Below are 23,516 nucleotides of genomic sequence, written 5' to 3'. Positions count from 1 at the left end.
GCTCTAGGCGGATACATGAGCACTGAGCTCCCTCTGATCGCGTGGAGCTGATCGTCTCCGAAATCAGCGAAACACTTTTTTTTATTATAAATAAACCACAGATTTGAGTTTTAAACAACTACATTTCATGACACAATAACAGTTATTATTTTTAATAACAGTTATTAATATTTTGAGAATTATCCGAATAAATGGTGGTTGAAATCACAATGCTGCGTAAACTCAACCAATCAGCATGCTATGAGCTCTAGTGTCGCGCCAGAGAGTTTCGGGACTTTTGGAAGTGTTATATCTCGAAAAGGGGGTATTTTTGTGTGTGTTTTTTTTACCCAGAACTTTATTTAGATCCTGGTTCCTGCGGTGGAAACACACCGAGTACCAGCCCAAAGTCCCTAGTTCCTGGGTAAAGTTCCAGCGGTGGAAACACAGCTTTTGATATCAATTTCATTATCATCTATTCAAAGTCGTCAATAATGATTGCATTACACTATTCTGTGTAAACATTGCTCAAACTGGAAGTAGTGATTGGAGGAACCTTTAATCTGTATAAGAGAGAACACACCATTTCATTGTATCTAGGATCTGATGCCAGTTGAAAAAAAAAAGAGAGGAATTAAAATGAGCTCATATGACGCTAGCTAAGCATCCGCTCACAATCCACTTTACTGTCCATTCCTTACCATAAAACTAAAGAGGATCTTTTTCCCTAATGAAGGTAGTATGTGATCAGTGACCATACTATCTTGTGTCTTCCTGGATACAGTGCTGGATGTCTGAACATATGTGCAAATATTAACCTTCGTTATTCATTCGCAATTTAAAACAATCTGTATTTGTGGTTTTTACCACACAATGAGTCAATCTGGAGGCGGGTAACTTGGGCGTTTTTTTGACGTAATGGTACACTGATTTAGTGCACAGCTCTTTAACCTTTTAGCCACATCATAACATGAGACAGAAAGTCTGGATTTGAGCTATAGAGTAAATTAAAGTTGTTTATTTCAGTTCAGTTTCACAACCTTTGCCTCATTCCTGCTGCTGTCTGCAAACATAACAAAGATGCATGAGTTTGGTAACTGCTGATCGCCTGCATTGAAACCTTTGGATTCTAGGTCAGGAAGATGATTAAGATCTCTTAACCTTTTATTGACCCAGTGTCATGCACTAGCCTTCTTAATAGCATTATAAATTAAAATAATTGTGTGTATTTATGAGTGTTTATGATATATGCTCTGCTTACAGAACCAAACACATCACCGCTATGCTGTAATTTTATTGTTAATGCACTTCACTTTTGTGTTTTTCATGTCTGGTTAAAGTAGCTAATTTTTATTTGTTTTTACACTGCCTATTATTATTATTATTATTATTATTATTATTATTATTACTGTTTTACTGTGTTTCATTTAAATTACTTCTTTAAAAACATTAATATATATTACTGACCACAAACGTTTGAACAGTAGTGAATTATCAAATTCACTACATATATTTCTATTTATTATAATTGTATAATAACATTCAAATTCTTTATGTGTTGAAATAAGATCACAAAGGTCAAAAGTTACAATCTTGATACCACTGATCATAAATCTGTCACACAGAACTGACTGTGTGACACACACACACACACACACACACACACACACACACACACACACACACACACACACACACACACTAACTCAGCAGTTCGTTCTGGGCAATGGCCAATGACCTGTTTTTTGGGGTTTTTTTCTAGGTCAAGAAGATCTCTCTGCCCTTTTATTGATTTTTATTTTTGTAACTTTTTTTGCTAAATAACATGCTTTCTTTTCTATTGAAAGACTTGATCATGATAGGAAATGCTGACAGTGAAAAGCTGACAACATGCAAAAGTGTTGAAAGCGTCTAGACTCAAAAGAGGGGAAGTGAAGCTCCATGCAAATGAGAACATCATGTTTATGTGGGATCACGCCGAGAGTCAGTGATCTGCAGTTACCTCTGCTCACATCTGATCACTCACAGTCTGTGGTGGTGGGGGCTTGTGTCTTTTGTCAGTAAACTGCAGTCTTTGTAGCAACTTTCTTGACAAAGTCTTGCTAACCACTTACAGATTTCCTTCTCATGCATGCATAATTTGCCACCTCTTTTTCTTTCAATTTCATATACTTAGTCAATGGCCCATAGCCTTTCATGTAATGTGAGAAGAGAAAGGCTCATCAGTGTGTCTAGTCAGCGACATGCTGTGCCATCTCAGGTTCTTTGTTTGACCTTTAAAACAAAAGGTGTGTGTCAACGAGAGTAATTCTTAGTTTAAGAACATTTTGAATTTGTAAAAAAATCTAGGTTTGCTTGCCTATGACAGGAAATGTTAGCTCCTCAAAACAAAAACTAAACAAAAACGGACATTTAATTGTACAAACTTGAAAATAAATAAATCAAAGTTTAAAATGAGTTAGTAGGTGTGTCGGAAAATGGATGAGACATTTTAATCTCAACAGGAACAGGAAAGGCCTGGGCTTTCAGTTATGATATAAAGTTTTTTGCAGATTTTGGGTTCTTTTCTGCCAGACACCTGCATGATTGAAAGCTGGAGCTTCAGATGAGGACACAGTTTGATATTAAAAAGGAACATTGAATGTTGTGGTATTTCAAGCTAACCAGGAGATTCATCAGTCTGTAGTGAAGAAAGGGACTTTTTCTTCTTGGAACAGGGGGAGTAACCAGAATTACGACAGATGTTTTTTAGGAGTGACACTCAATAACACCTGGTTATGTAATCTTTCTTTTTTTCTTTCTTTCTTTCTCTTTATATACAAATAAAGCTGAGAATTTGAGTTAATTTTATTTAGTTGTTTAATTACTGTTTTTATATGTTTATATATTTTTATATTATTTTTTATTAGTTATACTGAGATTGGAGAACAAAGAACATTAAGAACTTGCAGTCAGGAATATAACAAATGGAGTTTACAAAGACTGAAACTATAAATCTTTCCCAAATTATGAAAAATTTAAATTCAAAAAAGAGTGGGATCTACTGGTATAATGTACTTCTGACTGCTAGACAGATCAAACTCTGGCAGCTGTGATTGCCGGAAAAATTTAAAATATATGGTATATCAACATTTTAGGTTATTTTAATGAAAAGCCATCAAATGTGAATTGTCACACAGAGAATTCTGGGAATGACATTTTTCACTGTAAATTTTAGGTCCAGTATTTTATGAACTATACCAATAGATTTTTAACTGTATAAGGAAACTTAACATGAACTAATTAAAAGGTTTCTACCGTATTTTACTGTTTTAAATTACGATATTTTACAGTGTTTGGCAGTGCAAGTCATTGTTTCAGTCCCAGTGCATTTGTGTGTTGTGTTGCTTATCCAGATGTGAATGTGAATAGAAGATAGCAGAGATTAAAAAGGAAAAACAAAGACATAACCAGGGGCACAGCATGTTCCTTATGCAGCAGTCCCGCAGGCAAGCGAATGGAATTTGGAAACAGATCTCAACATGTCTTCCTTAAGATTCAAAGCAGCAGGAAAAAAAAAGAGAGAGAAAGAGGGGTTAGAGAACAGGTCCTTTGATCCGGAGACAATCAAAGCTGAGAAACATTGAACTGATCTTGAACAGTTCTGTGCAAAAGCAAGAGCTTGAAGGAGAGAATTTATCAGAAAAGGGTGAGATTTATCATAAGGCTAACAGAAAAAGTTTTTAGATTCTGTTTTTTTTTTTCCAAAAAGGTTGAAGTACAGCGAATGTTGAATGTAGACTGTTTTATCAAACAGAAGGGTTTTGTTTTGTTTTGTTTCTTTTCATCTTCTTCTTCTTCTTTCTTCTTATTTTTTTGTGAATTAATAAAGTTTTAATCTGTGATTAATTTAGCTTGACTGAAGGCTTGTACACAGCAATGACATTATTTTAGTTTTAAACATTCCCTTTGGATATAGTTTAGGTATGTTAATTTCAGAGATTTTTTACCTTTGTCTTTAGAGTGTTATGAGTAAAAACAATCGTTTTTACTGTATTTTACCTGTGTCAACACACACACACAAAGAGTTTTTATGGTCATGTTTTATGGGGTCTTTGTCCATATATATATGGGGGGGGGTGTATGCTGTACAAACTATCCCCTGCCTGACCTAAATACAACCCATACAGAAAGCTTTCTGTATTTTTACATTTTCAAAAAACATATGACTCATAAGCTGTTTTCTTAATTGGAAGCAAAAATCAAGGTCAAACATTTTTTGTTTTACTATCTTTGTGGAGACTTTTGGGTTTTTCCTGGACCACACACACCTATTTCTAAAAGAAATTCAAATAAATTATTGGGTGAGGGTGTAGTTTTATTTTCATTTGATTGTTTTTGATTATGATTGTGAAGGGGAAGAGTGTTTTTTGTTGTTTTTTTTTAAACCCAAGAAAAGCAGACCATCCCTTGAACTCCAGAACTGAGAAATGGTTTAAATCTCAGGTTCCGGGAGAAAGAAAGGTGTGACCAGTAGATGGGTCTTGCCCACACAAGTCTTATTGAAAATGCCAGAGAAGTCAGAGAGATGCGTGACAGTAAGCTGAATTTAAAAATAAGGGAATAAGGGGGTGTATAGAAGTGATAGTTTACTGCGGAATTGGATCAGTCTTGTCTAAACATACAAAATCTGGAAATGCAAGACTAGGTTAAATGCTAACTGCTTTTTGCAAGGGCATATGTATGTGTTGTCCCTGACTCTTATTACAGGCCTACATTAATAGTTGTGTTGTATAAAGAGAGTGCATGTTTTAGCCTGCCTGATCCCTTAGCCAGTTATTAAGAGAAAAATTCAGATTATAGCCAGAAATACTGCAAAACAGGTAAAATACTCATGCTACTGTATCAGTGCATTGTCTGTTTATATGTATTGTCATTATATTATAATTTATTTTGTAAGATACATTACTGTACTACTGTTTGGGGTCTGCGTAATTTTGTTTACAAATGCTGCAGTGAAAACAGTAATATTGTGAAATAATTATAGTTTAACGAATTTAAATGTTAAGTTTACTAAATATTTCTAAAAGTCAATATCTCAAAATTTTCATAAGTCATTACACCAGTCTTTAATGTCACATGATCTGTCAGAAATGATCATATAATATCTATCTATCTATCTATCTATCTATCTATCTATCTATCTATATATATATATATATATAATATAAATATATTATATAAAAAAAAAGTTTATATATTTTTTTATATATATTTTATATGGTGCATTAATATTTTTTAATTTGACTGTATATAGTTTTGAAATATATATATATATATATATATATTTTTTTTTTTCTAAAACTAAGTAAACAATCTTATGATCCAAAACATATATGTTGGAGATGCATGTATTTGTGTGGGATTATTAAACTGACTGTGGTGGGAACAGAAATGGTTTCATAAGTACTTTGCAATACTCTTAACAAGAATCAACTGAAAAATAAGTAGTGTAGTAGTACGCACATTTATTGAAAACAAATATTCAAATACAACAGTGCACAAACGTGTAAAGTTAACAATGATTTATATGTGGATTTGTGGCTAACAAAGCTCATCTATGCATATATTCTGATTTAGTTCAGCAGCTGAAGGCACTTTTTATTGTTTTTTTTGAACGGTGCCATGTTGGCCCCACTAACTAGAAAAAACTCTTAGATAAGTTGGTTGATCTTACAATTTCTCTGAAGTATGCTAACGAAAGACACTGAAAGTATATCCTTAGAAACTGGGTTAATACTAAGAAAGTAAACATGGTGAGTATTCTTTTGTCCAATAATGGACAGTGCTAGTCCAGTCGAGTCCAGTTCTTAACCACTTATCAACCTCTCACAGAATGAAAAAGCACATTTCAGTAACACAAAACCTCCCTTCTTGTTTCTGTTTGGTGTTAACACTAGATAAGTGTGGAGCTCTTAAGCTTGAGTGGGAAGAGCTGCTGAGGCCTCCTTGATCTTGTCCATGACGATCTGCAGCTGCTCACGGATCTTCTCTGAGTAAGGGGTGAGGAGGCTGGTCAGCTCATCCATGCGGCCCTCTAGGGATGTGCGCAGGTCCTCGGCGGTCTGCTCCAGCTTCTCCTTCAGAGCTCCAGCCTGGAGTTCCAGCTGCTCACTGACCTCCTGCGCCTGGGACTTCATCAGCTCACTAAGGGCACCCAATTTCTGGCCGGCACCATCCTGGGCCTGGCTGACGTAGGGCTCGAAACGGTCCTTCACGGTTTCAGCATTTTGGGAAGCACGAGACTGCAGCTCACCCAGGTAGGTTGACACGGTACTGGAGAAATGAAAGAGAAACTTATTAATATATTAAAAAATTGTTTTATTAGTTAGCTTGGTTTTAGCCACCTGAGAGAGCATCCAGACTTACTTGCGGATCTCCTCGGTGTCCTTGTTCAGGCGTTTCTTCAGTTTGCGGGTGTAGGTGTTCACACGGTTCTTCACGTCATCGGCGTTCTGCTCCATCATGGTCTTCAGCTCTTGCAGGTACTGAGTGGTGCGTTCCTTAGCATCGTTCATGTCAGTTTGCAGTTTACCAGCCAAGAGCTGGAGATCTTTGTTGAGCTGACCAGCAGAGTCAGAGGTGTATGGAGCCAGCTGGGTTTGAAGATTGTCACTGTATGAGCTCAGCTCAGTCATGGTGTCAGTAATCAGGGTGCTGCAAAAACAAAGCTGGTGAGGAACGGTGTTTCAGAAGCATGTATGCTATTTGATAATGTGAGAAGATGAGTATGATGGTGCTTTAGATAGATATTAAAGAGGAACTTACTCAAGCTCTCTGCTGAGCTGGGAGCCCTTGATGTTCTGGACCACACCGTCAGCATGCGTGTTGAGTTCGGACACATGCTGCCAGAAGCGTTCCACCATCTCCTCCCACCTGAGCTGAGGGGCATCAGCCTGGAACAGGCTACGAGCCTGGCAGCCTACAGGGGGTTTGAAGAGATTGTGAACTCTATGCCACATTAGGTTATTCACAAATGAGCGAGCTGGATAATTTCCAGTGCCTTTTATTAATTATGTAATGTACTAGTTGATAAAGATGCATTACAAACATAATATTGTACATTGATTTTCCAAACAGACAGAAAAACTAAACCATGGGTGAATGGATACTTTTTTTTTCATACCAGTAAAAACAGCCAGAGCAAAGATCACCACAAGAGACCTCATTTTGATGGGCAGACAAGTACACCTGAGGACAGATCAAAACAGGAGAAATCAATATATCTTAAGCATTGGCAAGAAAATATAAATATAATATTTTACCCCCCAAACCTTGGAAATGGGAACCCCTAAACTTATTAATTCACAGGTATTCAAATATTTAACCTAAACAGTATAATATAAAAGATCCGTCTTAAAATGCACAAATAAACAGCATCTGAATATACAAGTAGCCTATGTATGCAGTAGGCTACTTTCTACATTAATACGCGTTTAAATACTCAGTGACCGTTAACTGGAAGTTTAGTAAGTAATAGTTTTAGAGACAAACTGGTTCTCCTGCATATAAACCGTTCAGTAATGACTTAAGTTTACGACTACTCTGTGAGTGAGGAGCAAGTGTTACTTACCTGAGACGTGTAATTTTCTCCGTGTAGAGGGAGTGTGGACGTTAGGTCTTTTATACAGTCCCGGGACGCACCCGCTGCATTCACAATCGCTGCCACGTGATTTCTCATTTGTTCAGGGCTCGCGCATCATCCCACGCGTCACTGACCGCAGCAAGTGTGCGAAGTCCGCATCTTTCCGCACCAGCTGGAGATAAATTGCGCAGTTTATATTATTTCATTAAGAAATAAGGAATCGCCTTTCATATTGTGCTAAGGAATTGATGATGTGTGTTCTGGCTATGAGATTACAGCAATTTTGCGTCCCTTATTCTGTATAATGATTTATAGGCCACTCTCTTTAATTCAAAAATATTTTAATAATACTGTAGGCTATATGCAATATATTCATGCTTTCCTTTAATGACAAGAATTGTTTAAATTAAAGCGCGTATCTAACAATATTGTCGTTTATAATTAACCTATTTTATGTTCTCTCAGTAGGCTAATGAAAATCGGAGCTGTTCTTCTCAGACTGACGACTTAAAAAATCAAGCAATTGTTAATGTGCCTGTAAGACAAATCCCTCGTCATTAAAGAGACAATTGAGTCTAAAGGTGACACGAACATTAATGCAGACGCCAACATAATTGTTTGTACGTTTTACTGGAATGGCCTGGATTAACATGGATGGCCCTATTAGCATTTAAATAGACACCTATTGGCAGCTGTGCCTCCCCGACGAGCCGCCTATTGGCCATACTATTGCTAATTTCTACATGAGCAATGGTGGTAACAACAACAACAACAGTATACAGTTTTTATTATAACAAATAAAATGTTGTTCCCCTTACGGAACAAAACTATGGGAATATACTGCGAAATATAATTCGATATATTATATAATATATTTCCATATATTGGAATCTTGCTTATATTTTTCAATATGCAGCAATATATGCATTGACAATATATGGCTATATATTGGTACATACAAATATATTTAGAAATAAAGACAAAGATAAATCTAATATTTATCATGTTTGAATCTTTATTGCTTATATATTGCACATAGATGCTCCCATATAATGTGAATGTATGTACACATATATACACACATTCACACAATGAGTTAAAGCAGATCTCTTTTTCCCAGCATGCTTTGCTTCTGTGTGTGAAAGGAGAGTAAAAAAATAAAATCAATAAATTAAGTGTATAGAGGGAGATCTTTTATAATTTGATGTTGCATTATTTTGTTGTTTGGGTTTGTTTTTTGTGTGTGTTGGTTGAGAGTAGAGCCTGTGGTTATGAAGATAACTGGCCAAACACTGTCAAATTATGTTACTTCGTTTAAAAAGTATTGTTGTGCACTTTTTTATTAAATATATGTTCAATATAGTTTTGCACATGCAGTCCCATATTTTATCTCATGTACATATGTATATTATAGCCTACAGTGTATACTGAATATAAAATTACATATATTGTGATGTCACACATTTTTCAATATATGAAAACGGCAATTCCTTATGTATTAGGCTTATTCAATATATTGTAATATATTTACACAAAATATTATTCTGTATATTTCCTAATATACCATTGAATCATTTATTATATTGATCATTCGTATATTAGGAGATATATTTTCTTTGCGTAAGGGTCCCCTGTAATATCTAGTGTATTTCTTGTCATTTTGTTTAGCAAGCTCAGTTATGATGTAACAAGTACTAATGTCAGGAATTTCAAATTACTTCTGATTGCAGCCTGTTTGATCACAATGCCCTTCCACGTCTACATGGCCTAGAGTTTATCTTAAAAGATAAGACATTCTTTGGTATTCCCTATAAAGAGTTAACATAATGAATGCAGCCTTATATTTCCTTTACAGTTCCTGATTTCACAACACAACCCAACAAGATGCTGTTCTTTGGTGTTCTTTTCTAAACTAATCTTTATTTCCGGTTGAAAAGCTTAGGGTAGCCTAATTATGTTTTTTCCCGTGATAACATAAGAAAAGCCTTATCACCCACAATTTGATTCCACCTATTCAGTGATCTTTAGCCTCTTGTCCCAACTTGTCCCTTTCTCCTGGCTCAGCTCTGTCTGTTTCACCCCTGCAGCTGGTGAAAACAAACATCTCTTTAGTATACAAAGGGCTCAGTATGATCACTGCTCATGCAGACATCCACTGTAGTTTCATATACTCTTCTGTACATTTTCCAACTGATTGTTGATCCATAAAAATCTACTTTTTACTTTGATACAAAACTCAGTTTGTGAAGAAACAGATATTAAGAACAATACTCTAAATTATAAAACTACACAATTTTCACTCGAAAATTGCTATTGAATTAAACTTTACATTTTGAAGCAGAAAAACTGAAATTCTTTTTTACAGCGTATGGTAAGCTTATGGTAGCTTTTTTTGGTATTTTGGCAGTTGCTGTTGTTTATGTGTCCTGATGAATTGAGGTTTGTTGAACTTAATTTGTAAGTCACTTCAGAATAATGGATCTGACAAATGAATTATTGTTAGCAATGAAGTTTATTCTGTGATGCAATGAGTTGCACCAAACTTACCACTGGTACTGAGGTAAAGTCTGGTTGTCTTTAAAATGCTGATGCATTAAGTCAGAAACTTCCCATTTCCAATGGTTGTTTCTTGAAATGGAAAGTATAAGGCACAATCTGAATACCGCAAACTATGATGACTGACAGTGCTACAAGAAAGATACATTTTAACTGACTACTTGAATAGAAAAAAGAAAAACAAAAAGAGGCAAGACTAAGGAAGAGCTATTATGGACTGTTATTTTTCAGCCCTTCCCATGTTTTTGTATTATGGATTAGTTAAATGAAAACATTGCAAACAGAGCTTCCTCTGTAATTCCTTTTTCTGTTTTTGATAACACTGCTTTCATAAGGGGAAGATCAGTGCCAAGTGTTGGACACAACATTTTTCATGGGTTTACTAGAAAGGGGAGGTGGTGATATTTTTTTAATTATTGTTATTTTTTTACTGAAGTTTTCCATGAAATATTAGACATGTGGTTTCACCAAAGTGAGTATTTAATTATTTTGTTGCATCTAATAATAATGAAATTGGAGAAAATGTGGTTTAAAACCGAAGACTATCCTGCTCCCGAAAACAAACAAACAAAAATCAATTCAGCATGATGATTTAATTATGAAATCATGAAAGGACTCGGTTGTTTATGTCCCATGTGGTTTTTGGATAAATGTGTGAAAGGTGAACAGTAAGTAATGAATGCATGTAACCTTGGCCAACTCATCATTTAGCAGAATGGGGCTGCTAGGTCCAGTGTACCGTGGTACGAGATACCATCTATTCTTCAGTGCAGCATCATCACAGCACAACTCAAGCTGATATTCATGGACTGGATTTAACAAACACAACACAAGTGCTGATGAACTCTAGTGACTCTGATTCTTTCTTTTTCTCCTTTCTTGCTTTATGTGGTCTCTGATTCAGTCCTCAGATGTGTCAGTCAGGAAGATTGTCTACATTAGTCATTGTTTTCAACAGTCAGGCATTCCAGGTCAAAGGCCTCTCAGCTGCTTTGTGTGAGAAATCAGTCATCTGCATCTTAATCAGTTTCTTGACCCCTCGTCTCTGTGTAAAAAGTTATTTTGTGATGCTAAAGACCAAATATTCAGGCCCACTTGCAGAAAGCTCGGCAGAACTGGAACACCCAATGTTCTTTTACAAATCCTAAACTCCCTGCATGCTTTTTAAATGAAATATAATTAGCCAATCCGATGTTGCTTTAAGTTATCAGTAAAATGCAATACTCTTGGTTAGTTTAACAGTTTAACTTGTTCAAATTGCAGTCAGTATGACTTCCTACTCGTCAAATGTCTGACGCATGGTCAAGGGACCCTGGCGTCACTTTTTAACGCACTGGGTATACCTTTGGCGTCATTTTTCAACGTGCAGGGTAGTCCGATAGACTTCTATAGAACTCAACAGTGTTGAAATTTGACGTCTTGGGTCAGCACACCGCAACCCGTTGTCTGCCTTGTATGGGTGGAGACTACAATAAATAAAAATAAAAAGGAATAGGAATAGGCTACAAAAAAGGATCTATGCCAGGGCGAGCAAATGGCGGCCCCCAGATCATTTTTATCTGGCCCTCCAACTGGTTTTTGATGTTTAAAAACCCTCTCAATCTGATATCAAAGTGCCCTATTCGCAAAGGTTTAGCGCGTTCATCAGCGGTGAGTTTAACAACACTCAACTGCAGGTAAAACGGCATTCAGAGGTGAGTTTGACCAAAGCAACGCTCAACTGCAGGTAAAAGCATTAAAATGTGAGTTTAACAACGCTCCAAGGCGCGTGCAAGTAAGCAGTTTAAGCGTTTTATTACAACCCATTCTCACTCCTAAAGCGCCAAAAACTGACGCCTCTAGCGTCACTATGAAGACGCTACAGGGGCCCCTCGGCGTCACTATATCGACGCACTAGGACCTACATTGCTTTAAGTGGTAAACTTTTGGCGTCATTACTCAGACGCGAAGGGCATGAGATGTTTATCGCTATGAAATCACGTTCAAGAAGTCTCATTCAGCGCACATCGCGATATTTGCCATCAGTTTACATGTGCCACAGGTTGGGTGAGTAGTCGTAAATACGCTGATTTAATGCCTGTTATAAAATGTATTCCGTCTTCTTTATTAATCAGAATAGCGCTGTATGTTTCCTCGCTGTATTATATCGGTCATCCGAGGCTGTCTTTGAGTTTCATTGCGTTTAACTAAATGAAGACAGCTGCTAACTAGAGTGATTAAACTCTATCTGTCACGTGACGTGCCATAGACCTTCGATCCGTTTTATATTCATATCAGGTTCAAAGATGTAAGTTGTATTTGTAGTAAAATCATGGTAACCACGACACGTACAATAGTAACAAATGAAATTTGAAGTTAAAACCCAGGAACGGGACATTTACCATGTTTTTACCACAGTAACTGTAGTTTTTACTATGGTATAGTAATAGCACAATAATCACCAAACTAACCTATGGTTGTACAACTGTAATGGTAGTGTTTTGATTTGCTTTTATATGACAGATATCACAGTAATCACATTTACTGCACCATGTTTTAATACCTTTTTATGTAAATACAAAAAAAGTAAATAAATAAAGGACACATATTTTTTCCCATCTTGCAGTTCATTCATATCAGTTTATATCTTAAATATTTATATTTAAAATTCTGTCCCCCCCCCCCCCCCCCTTTTTTTTATTCTTTTTATTTATTTTTTTTTAGCTGAAAAGACATGAAGGAAGCAGTCAGCCCAGTCGTGTTTGTGGAGAGGTATTCCTTCAGAAATGGAGAAGACAGAAAGCTGCGGAGGCAGACATTTGCAGCAGTAAGTCTGTGTTAGTTTTACCTTTTTATCAAACTGCTGTTATAATTTGCACAGCATTTGTTGTTTCTTAAACTTTTGCACTGTCCAAATACCCACACTTGCCATCTTTGCACTTGACCACTTGATTACTTATCTGACATATTTCCTGTATTTGGCCCAAGTGTTCGAGTGAGCATGAAGACCACAAGTGTGTGTCGAACTTTTCATGACCTGATGGCAGTGTTTCCCAATCCTGGTCCTGGAGAACCCCAACACTGCATGGTTTTGGTGTCTCTCTTGTCTGACACACACTTTTGAGGTCTTGGAGTCTTCACTGATGAGCTGATGAGTTGAATCAGGTGTGTTTGAATAGGGAGACATCTCAAATGTGCAGTGTTGGGGTTCTCCAGGACCAGGATTGGGAAACACTGCCTTATGGGACACATTTAAGTGTTTACAGAGATTTTTTTTATTTATTTTTTTAGTTTCAACTTTGCATTTTAAAATAAACTTCTAAATGTCTTTTCAATAGTTCCTATTAAAGATGACAATTTAATTTTGTGGTGCTTCTAATTAAGTGATAAAAAAGCAATTGCAAATGATGTACAAAATAAATATACTTTTCTGTGCATCAAGAAACCGTGCAACACTTTGTTTTACTACCAAATTATTTTCAATATCTAATTATTATTATTATTATTAATATTTCACATACATTGGAAAGGTTTCCGTGACCCCTCGTGAGATCTCTGCAAAAAGTCTCACAATTTATTCCAAAGCATGATGGGATACACTAAGCCTGGTATAGCGTTTCGGAGCAGTATTGGAGATAGTGTGGGTTAAGTGCACTGCGCTTTGGCATTATTAAGACTTGTGCACACACTGTCACGTACACACGCTCTCAAGTGGCCAAGACCGCAAGTGTGGGTATTTGGACAGGGTAAAAGTATTAAAAATGCCCCATTAGTAAGAACTCTAAACATAGTCACACATCAAAGTCTTAATAATTCAGTAATTCAGTTTAACACTTGTATGATATTGTACAAGCCCCAGGACAATCTCATCTGACACTATCACAATATTGATAAATCAGTTGCGCTCTTCTTGGAAAGCAGTCAAATGCCCCAAACAGTCAGAAAGTTTTTATTGTCCATTGGCTTCTTAATAAATTACCGGTACTTCAAATAAGCCCCATCAGTTTATGTTCCAACTATACATGATATCTCTCTGCACCTCGTCATTTATGTTTCCACAAGTGGAAATGCTAGTTTGATGTGTCACGTGATATATCAAATCTTTGATTTATTTGTCAGAACCAGAGCAATTACACTACTGATAACAGTCCTGAAAGCATGTAATCATTTTTAAAAGAATTCATATGAACTTGCTTTTAATAATGGATGCATTTAACATTTAATTATAGAGCATCTTTGCAGAGGATGCTTTCATGGTCTAACCTAAACCCCCCCCCACTGTAATGTATATAAGTTGCATGTAATGTAATAATATTTCCTTCCTTTCTGTCTTACAGGATTGCTTGCAGATAATGCTGTTCTTCTTTTTCAGGTCTACAACATCGAGCTCAACAGATCTTTTAAGAGCCAACCCTCACAAACCTTGCTCTCAGCGAATCTTGCCATGATCAGCCCTTTCCAGGTACATTTGTTTCGAATATTTTTGAATCAACATTTACTCATCAAATGCTCTAGTCTGAATCTTATTTTAAATGAATTTAATGATATGTTTAATGAGCAATATTAATTGCACACAGAGTAAGTAGAGATTATCTTGTTTTACAGAAGAGAAGATCAAGGAAATTATTTGTTCAGGATGAGGAATGAAGACGGCCATCTTTTGCCCAAACGAAGACAGAAAGCTGTCCACTGGTATGTGTGTATTGAAGCAATGCTGTGTTATGTGTTACAGCACCTTATGATGATCTCTCACATGACTGTTCATGTCAGCCTTGATTATTCTTTCTAATAGGTTTTTTTTTTTTTTTTTTTTTTTTTTGATACAACTATTACAATTATAGCATGTTAGCAAAGTGTGACTGGAACATTTTTAATCTTAAGTTTTTAAAAAACACCACCTGTTTTTTCTTAAATAAAAGCATACAAGTTTTATAAAAGTGGTTTACATTATTTCATTGTTTTGTAAATGTTGTGTTATAAATTGTGGATTGATAGTTGATTGGTTTGAAGCCAGGCCTTACACTGCACAGACTAAAACACATTTGTGAGAGAAGTCGTGAACTTTGGAGAAAGATTCCAGAGGAAAAAAAGACACATTTACTGCAACAAAAGATGAATTCTAGAGGCAAAAACTTCAGTCACATGCTAAGGGGTGTCTCAAGAGCAAGTCCTTTGCCTCTGTAACTTTTTCTTAATTCTTGAATAATGAAATTGTTTATTGCAGTATTTTAACAATTTTACTTTGTACAGATGATCTCATCAGCCAAATGAGGGGTTTTGACCAAGTGATGGTCTTGAAAGGAATGAAAGAAGAGGATGTGGTAAATTGTCTTCAAAGAAAAAGCTTCTCAAAAGGTCTTAAAACAGCTTGAAGAATGGTATGTGTCCAGTACTTCAAGGGTCATAGTTGTTCACACTGCTAAAATCACACAGAACATTAAACTGTCTGACTGTCCATTAAACAACTTCATCTGAATTGTTTGTGTTTTTTGTTTTACTTTGACCAGGTCTGGGAACTGTCTGAAAATGGGATGTTAGGACTGAGAGATCCTCTGGCTGAGAAAAAGCTACACCAGATCAGTGCTGGATATCAACCACAAACTGTTTACAGACACGAGAGAAGAAGATCATGATGGGGAAATGAAACCAGTTTAGATGTGATGATAAGGAATCATTATTTTCTGAAACAGTATCACATGTCTTATATGTATCACATGATCTGTATCACAGTTGCCTGGATGGGATTGTGTGACTTTTAAGGACATTTCATTACTCATCTGTGTGAACTGATTAATTTATGATATTAATGAATTTTTGATGATCCATTATTATTTTCCTTGAATCTTATTTGTCTTGATGCTACTTTATCAACTTTATAGTCTATGCTTCAATAAAATTAATATGATGAATATTGTGTATTGAAAATTCTTGGTAAATACATAATTTTACTAGGTGGTCTCATATGTGTTTATTTTATACTTGGAAAAACTACGTTATTAATTACCGGAATTATTTTTTACTTAAGACATAAACATTTTTGATCAGATTAATGACATCTGGAACAACAATACACCAGAAAGTTATTATTGTATATATTTAGTAACAAATATGCCATTTTTTGGTGAAATAAAGGGAGTTACAAGATGAATTATTTTGCATTAAAAGATGGTGCCATTTGCTTTATTGTTACAAACACTTGAGGGATAACTGAGAATGTAGCAGGAATAATCAACGTGGACCTTGTACTGCATTAAAACCAAGAGCATTCACATTACTGATGTCCAGCACATGAGGAGCAAGATAAGGGGGTGAGGACGACATTTTTTACACTGATTTTTGCTAATTAGTTTTATATTTATATATATATATATATATATATATATATATATATATATAGTATTCTTAGTACTGCATGAATTTGTCCTTGTGTAATAGTGAAGTAGCCTATCACAATGTGTATAAATTGTCCTTGATTACTGCTTAACAGCAGGGAATAGATAACGGCAAGTTGTTGCAGGTTCATCCATTATATTTATTGCTGTTTACTTCAAAAATAAAAAAAAAATCTATTATTTTTATTATTAAATAATTTCTTTCTAATTTTTCCATGTTTCATCAGATGGCCTCACAATGTCCTGTCAAAAGCTATACTAGCCATGATGTAAGAATAGAAAAGGGTGGACTATGAAAACTGTCAGATATAAATGTGACTCAGCTCAGTTTGTTGTCCATGATGAAGAGAATACATATATGTAGGTTTTACTGTCCTTCTACCCCCAGGGGCCCAGTAGCACCCCCCGGAAGAGCCAAAAACTGTACATTTCAAATGGCTGTAAATCAGAGTCCAATTAACGAATCAAAGAGAAAATAGGCAGGATTACTACTTATGCTATGCTGATAAAATAATGTTGGGCACAGTTTGCAGAAATAAATGGAAAGGTGTCATAAAGGCGTTTTAAATATTGCTCACTGTAAAATACAAAATTTCACTCTGTCTTTCAATTATATCATAGAGGTTTACACAATGAAAATATTTAGATATCCAGTTTTCCATGAAATGTATTATTTATTTCATTTCGTTAATAATAAGTTTTAAACTACATTACCCACAAGCCTCTGTCGTTCTATCTATGGAAAGGGAAAACTTGGCGCTTTTCTTTGTAGTTCATTGAAGTTATGCTTAGGGTTAGGGTTAGGATCTCGCTAAAGAGGTAATTTTTCTCAACATAGCAACCCTTAATTGTTGACTTGATCTATTACTAATGTGATAATAGCAGCAAAACATACTTTTGTAACATGATGCGCTGTTTAATATGGGTTAAAAGATAGTCCAACCACAGACAGTCGTGCGGTGACAAGAGAAATTCACAGCCAATGATATCAAAGCTGAACAGCGGCGTCACACTTCCTTAACCATTTATGGTCATTTATAACAAATGTCTTCCGTTTTTTCGGCTGAAGGGATAGATTGTTTAACAATCAATCAAATTTGCTACCTATTAGATTGTGTTTTATTAACGTCTACACCTTCCTCCAACAATAATGCAAATGCTCTAATTATTGTTGTTCAGCTTGACAAAAATTGGCCAATATTGATGTGCACATGCCCAGCAGTCGCAGTTGGATCCCATCTAACCGATTCCTCTCGTTAAATATCTTTTTTTTTTTTTTGTCCAAAGACAAGTGCATTAACTAATCAAATGATGAGCTTCTAACATTTACATTGTATGTTACGTTGTGTTTTAAAGTTATAAAATTATTCACTTTTGTGTTTCTGTGATTTGCCATGCTCTAACATTTGAACTCTAGCAATAAAAACAGAAAGAAAAAACTAATTCAAAGACAAAATGCCCAAATTACTGCACTGCATCCTCTGTCACCAAGCTCGTTTTTTGCCACTATGAAGAATAAAAAGGCAGTTATGTTGTAAACGTTAACTATTTTCATTATGCAAATACTTTTATTAAAAAAACAAAACAGTAAATACAGTATATACAGATACAGTCTTTCAGAGAACACTGGAAAAAATCAATTTTCTTAAAAGTTAAATTGACCAAAAAGTGAATAACACACTGTTTCAAACTCAGAAAATAACACCATGAAGACATGCATGTCAAGTGTGCAATATTATCTATAAAACTCTATCAGCACAGCATCAAATAAACATTGATTGTCCGAACAATGGAAGAAAAATAAAGTGTTCAGGAAAACAAACACCTGCTACATAAAAATGCAGAAATATAAATCTGACAATAACATCATTCGCTTCATGACTGGAACTAGGGGATGGCTGTGCATGAATATGTCCTTTACTAAAACTCCTGATGAGAACTGATGCTTTTTTATGATAAAAGCACCAGAAGTAAAGTTTACTGTATGAAGCTTGAAAAAGAGAACACAATGCTTTATCAATACGAAAATACTATTTTCAACTATTGTTTTCATCACTGGTTCTGTATACAGTATATGGGCTGCTGGAAGGTCAAAATGTATTCATTATAAGCTTATAATTAAAACAAAGTTGCATTTTCTGCAAAAATCAAACCACTGCAAAGTCTAAACACTGATCCAGGGACCATTTCTGTGTGTGTGGGGGATAAAGAGTTAAAGAGGTGAGTCCTTGTGCATGATGGAGTACAGCGTTATCTGCAAACAATCCTGTAAGACAGAAAGGAAGGAAATATTATTACATTACATGCAACTTTTTCTTTTAGACCATAAAAGCAGCCTCTGTAAAGATGCTGTATAATTAAATGTTAAATGCATCTATTATTAAAAGCAAGTCAGTAATAGCAAGCTATATTCATACGAATTATTTTAAAAATGATTACATGCTTAAAGGACTGTTATCAGTAGTGTAATTGATCTGGTCACGGAAACCTTTCCAATGTATGTGAAATATTAATAATAATAATAATAATTAGATATTGAAAATAATTTGGTAGTAAAACAAAGTGTTGCACGGTTTCTTGGTGCACAGAAAAGTATATTTATTTTGTACATCATTTGCAATTGCTTTTTTATCACTTAATTAGAAGCACCACAAATTAAATTGTCATCTTTAATAGGAACTATTGAAAAGACATTTAGAAGTTTATTTTAAAATGCAAAGTTGAAACTAAAAAAATAAATAAAAAAAATCTCTGTAAACACTTAAATGTGTCCCATAAGGCAGTGGTTCCCAATCCTGGTCCTGGAGAACCCCAACACTGCACATTTGAGATGTCTCCCTATTCAAACACACCTGATTCAACTCATCAGCTCATCAGTGAAGACTCCAAGACCTCAAAAGTGTGTGTCAGACAAGAGAGACACCAAAACCATGCAGTGTTGGGGTTCTCCAGGACCAGGATTGGGAAACACTGCCATCAGGTCATGAAAAGTTCGACACACACTTGTGGTCTTCATGCTCACTCGAACACTTGGGCCAAATACAGGAAATATGTCAGATAAGTAATCAAGTGGTCAAGTGCAAAGATGGCAAGTGTGGGTATTTGGACAGTGCAAAAGTTTAAGAAACAACAAATGCTGTGCAAATTATAACAGCAGTTTGATAAAAAGGTAAAACTAACACAGACTTACTGCTGCAAATGTCTGCCTCCGCAGCTTTCTGTCTTCTCCATTTCTGAAGGAATACCTCTCCACAAACACGACTGGGCTGACTGCTTCCTTCATGTCTTTTCAGCTAAAAAAAAAATAAATAAAAAGAATAAAAAAAAGGGGGGGGGGGGGGGGACAGAATTTTAAATATAAATATTTAAGATATAAACTGATATGAATGAACTGCAAGATGGGAAAAAATATGTGTCCTTTATTTATTTACTTTTTTTTATTTACATAAAAAGGTATTAAAACATGGTGCAGTAAATGTGATTACTGTGATATCTGTCATATAAAAGCACATCAAAACACTACCATTACAGTTGTACAACCATAGTTAGTTTGGTGATTATTGTGCTATTACTATACCATAGTAAAACTACAGTTACTGTGGTAAAAACATGGTAAATGTCCCGTTCCTGGGGTTTTAACTTCAAATTTCATTTGTTACTATTGTACGTGTCGTGGTTACCATGATTTTACTACAAATACAACTTACATCTTTGAACCTGATATGAATATAAAACGGATCGAAGGTCTATGGCACGTCACGTGACAGATAGAGTTTTAATCACTCTAGTTAGCAGCTGTCTTCATTTAGTTAAACGCAATGAAACTCAAAGACAGCCTCGGATGACCGATATAATACAGCGAGGAAACATACAGCGCTATTCTGATTAATAAAGAAGACGGAATACATTTTATAACAGGCATTAAATCAGCGTATTTACGACTACTCACCCAACCTGTGGCACATGTAAACTGATGGCAAATATCGCGATGTGCGCTGAATGAGACTTCTTGAACGTGATTTCATAGCGATAAACATCTCATGCCCTTCGCGTCTGAGTACTGACGCCAAAAGTTTCCCACTTAAAGCAATGTAGGTCCTAGTGCGTCGATATAGCGACGCCGAGGGGCGCCTTTGGCGTCTTCATAGTGACGCTAGAGGCGTCAGTTTTTGGCGCTTTAGGAGTGAGAATGGGTTGTAATAAAACGCTTAAACTGCTTACTTGCACGCGCCTTGGAGCGTTGTTAAACTCACATTTTAATGCTTTTACCTGCAGTTGAGCGTTGCTTTGGTCAAACTCACCTCTGAATGCCGTTTTACCTGCAGTTGAGTGTTGTTAAACTCACCGCTGATGAACGCGCTAAACCTTTGCGCAGAGGGCACTTTGATATCAGATTGAGAGGGTTTTTAAACATCAAAAACCAGTTGGAGGGCCAGATAAAAATGATCTGGGGGCCGCCATTTGCTCGCCCTGGCATAGATCCTTTTTTGTAGCCTATTCCTTTTTATTTTTATTTATTGTAGTCTCCACCCATACAAGGCAGACAACGGGTTGCGGTGTGCTGACCCAAGACGTCAAATTTCAACACTGTTGAGTTCTATAGAAGTCTATTGGACTACCCTGCACGTTGAAAAATGACGCCAAAGGTATACCCAGTGCGTTAAAAAGTGACGCCAGGGTCCCTTGACCATGCGTCAGACATTTGACGAGTAGGGAGTGAGACTGTGTTGTCTGGGAATGTTGTTGCTGTTGTTCCCATTGAGTTATGAAAATGTTAATTCTAATAATTTTTCTTGGTTATTGCAACCGTTGGATAAAGTATTAAGGGACCATTGAGATTTATCATTTAGCAAACATTATGGAAACGTTTCTTTTCTCTGAACATTCTGAAAGAATTAGTAAGTAGTAGCATTTAAAATATGTTAGACAAACATCCAGCTAAAACATAAAAAACACTCCACAAATGATGCATAAATAACATCTTGAGAACATTATTAAAGACCAGATAACTTTAAACAACATTCTATTAATGTTAATGGAATAATGTTTATAAATAACTTTAAGAGAGCCTTGCCAAAATGTTAGCTAAAGTTCTGAGAACATTCCCTCTTAGCTGGGTATACCTTACATCAACAGATTTTGAGTAAAATTGCTATGAAAAAATCCAGTTGCAAAGTAAACTTAAATGTAAACGTAACCCAACAGCAATGCAAATGGATGTGTTTTCATATGCTGTATCAGGTTCACTTCAATTCACGTTTATGCATTTGACATACATGTTTATCAGTTCATGCATTCCCGGGGTATTGAAGCCATAATCTTAACTTCTTGTCACTATGCCATGCTCTTGAGAAGAAGAAAAAAGGCAGCTTAAATCAGCCTAAGCTGCTCAGGCAAATGTGGTTTTCTGGTTTTAGTGGTGCACTCTTTAGGTGTTCAGGCTGGGAGACCAGCTAGAGCAGCTATAAACCAGCTTAGGCTAGTTGCAGCGGTTTTCCTGGAGTCTAGTGTCTTAGTGTACTCTTGGAAAAGGCAGGATTAGCTTCTTTGTGAGGTGGATGATGAAGGTTGTTTTTTGTTCTGATGGGAGTGTGTGGGAGACTCTTGGAAATAGCATTAACAGGTACTTTTATAAACATGCAAGAACAACTCCCGACATGTTGCCGCTGGCATTTATGTGGGATTTTTATGCGTTGATCATGCTGTGGGTGTTTATGAATGTTCAGGAGGCACGCATGTGTCTCCATGCAACCATTAAGAAGGAACTGGCAATCAGTCAATGACAAATTGCAAGAGCTGTAAAACCGGTAACACTTTAAGAAAAAGTTACATGAATAATCATGTACTAATACCTGAATTAATACTTACTTCAGCTCATGATTAATGAAAACATGAGCTAATGGTGAACCAGTCAAAAGCTATCCTTAACTCATAAGTCAACTCATAAGTCTTAAGGAAATGTTCCACAAATGTTATTTGAAGGTTTTTCATTTAACTACATTTACATCTGCATTTGATACGGAGGATCAGTGAAAACAATGGCAAACTAATCCTGTGCCATCCAGTAATGTTTATGATGAAAATCCAGATAATTATTTGTTTAATAATAATAATAATAATAATTTGTTTTAATTTATTTTAAAGTTAAAATATTTATCTTTCCTTCTTGGAGAAACTGTCTGACATATGTGCCCGAGTGGATAATAAGGATGGTGTACGGGGTGGGGCATATGTATTTATTTTGCCCTATACATAGTGCAAAGGTTGGCAGGCTTCGTAACTTCCTGACGTTTTGATCTTTTCCATCTGAAGCACCATAGTGAGGTATGAGCGTGGCATTTGTTTAGATGCTGTAAGAGCTTGTATAAGGATGTTTTTTTATTTTTTACATGGTCTATTCTGTTAATTGTGGAGAGATAACCCCCCGATGTAAGAGTGTGAGCACGTGGGCTGTATGTAATATTATGCAAGGTGTGGACGCCGTGTTTCGCCTATAGCAACGAGCTGTATCACGCATTGTTTCTATTTCACTCTAATATGCAGCGTTTCTAGTCCACTCTTGGATTACGGCAGAGATCTTCCTTTGTGGAGTTCTATGAATATGGACCTCTGATGTCTAGGCCCTGCTGTTTTGCTTATGATTTATTCATTTTTTTCATATAAGTTTTAGGCTGATGGTCATGTACCGATGTTTGTTTTGAAGTTAGTTCTTATCTGTTATTATTGATTTTGCTCATTAAGTCTTGTTTGTACCAACCACTAAGGGTCTATATGATGTGTGGAGAAAAGGAGAGTTTTTAACCCATTTGCCTATATTCAAGGAGCCAGCCTGCATGGGAGTACTTTCCGCTGGGGTCATCTGGGCCTTTCCTTTACTGCATGTGGCATGAGGTTTTCTGCACTGCATGGGTATTGATTTGAGAGTGTAGAGTTATTTGCATTATTCACTACACATTTTTCAATTTGCTGGTTGGTGCACCTTTGTG

The 23,516-nt window shown here is 35.9% G+C and overlaps 1 protein-coding gene and 2 long non-coding RNA genes across 3 annotated transcripts; 1 reads left to right on the top strand and 2 right to left on the bottom strand.

The window, feature by feature from the left end:
* Positions 1 to 5,466: 5,466 nt before the first annotated feature.
* Positions 5,467 to 7,687, bottom strand: LOC109058451 (apolipoprotein Eb). Its single transcript, XM_019075647.2, has 5 exons — positions 7,592 to 7,687; positions 7,145 to 7,209; positions 6,787 to 6,940; positions 6,388 to 6,675; positions 5,467 to 6,294 (listed from the first exon to the last, which is right to left on the bottom strand). Exons 2-5 carry the CDS (start codon positions 7,185 to 7,187, stop codon positions 5,934 to 5,936), a joined length of 846 nt encoding a protein of 281 aa, XP_018931192.1. The 5' UTR covers positions 7,188 to 7,209; positions 7,592 to 7,687; the 3' UTR covers positions 5,467 to 5,933.
* Positions 7,688 to 12,100: 4,413 nt separating this feature from the next.
* LOC109058452 lies at positions 12,101 to 16,349 on the top strand. The gene is made up of 6 exons (XR_006156700.1): positions 12,101 to 12,205; positions 12,863 to 12,965; positions 14,511 to 14,600; positions 14,744 to 14,830; positions 15,389 to 15,516; positions 15,646 to 16,349. It is a non-coding gene; the product is annotated as an uncharacterized LOC109058452 (long non-coding RNA).
* Positions 16,350 to 18,211: 1,862 nt separating this feature from the next.
* Positions 18,212 to 21,139, bottom strand: LOC109085233. The gene is made up of 3 exons (XR_002016925.2): positions 20,480 to 21,139; positions 19,721 to 19,823; positions 18,212 to 18,796 (listed from the first exon to the last, which is right to left on the bottom strand). It is a non-coding gene; the product is annotated as an uncharacterized LOC109085233 (long non-coding RNA).
* Positions 21,140 to 23,516: the final 2,377 nt, after the last annotated feature.

This window comes from Cyprinus carpio, chromosome B16 (genome assembly GCF_018340385.1).
Source record: "Cyprinus carpio isolate SPL01 chromosome B16, ASM1834038v1, whole genome shotgun sequence".
NCBI classification, from domain to species: Eukaryota; Metazoa; Chordata; class Actinopteri; order Cypriniformes; family Cyprinidae; genus Cyprinus; species Cyprinus carpio.
This window is presented reverse-complemented; position numbering and strand designations above follow the sequence as displayed.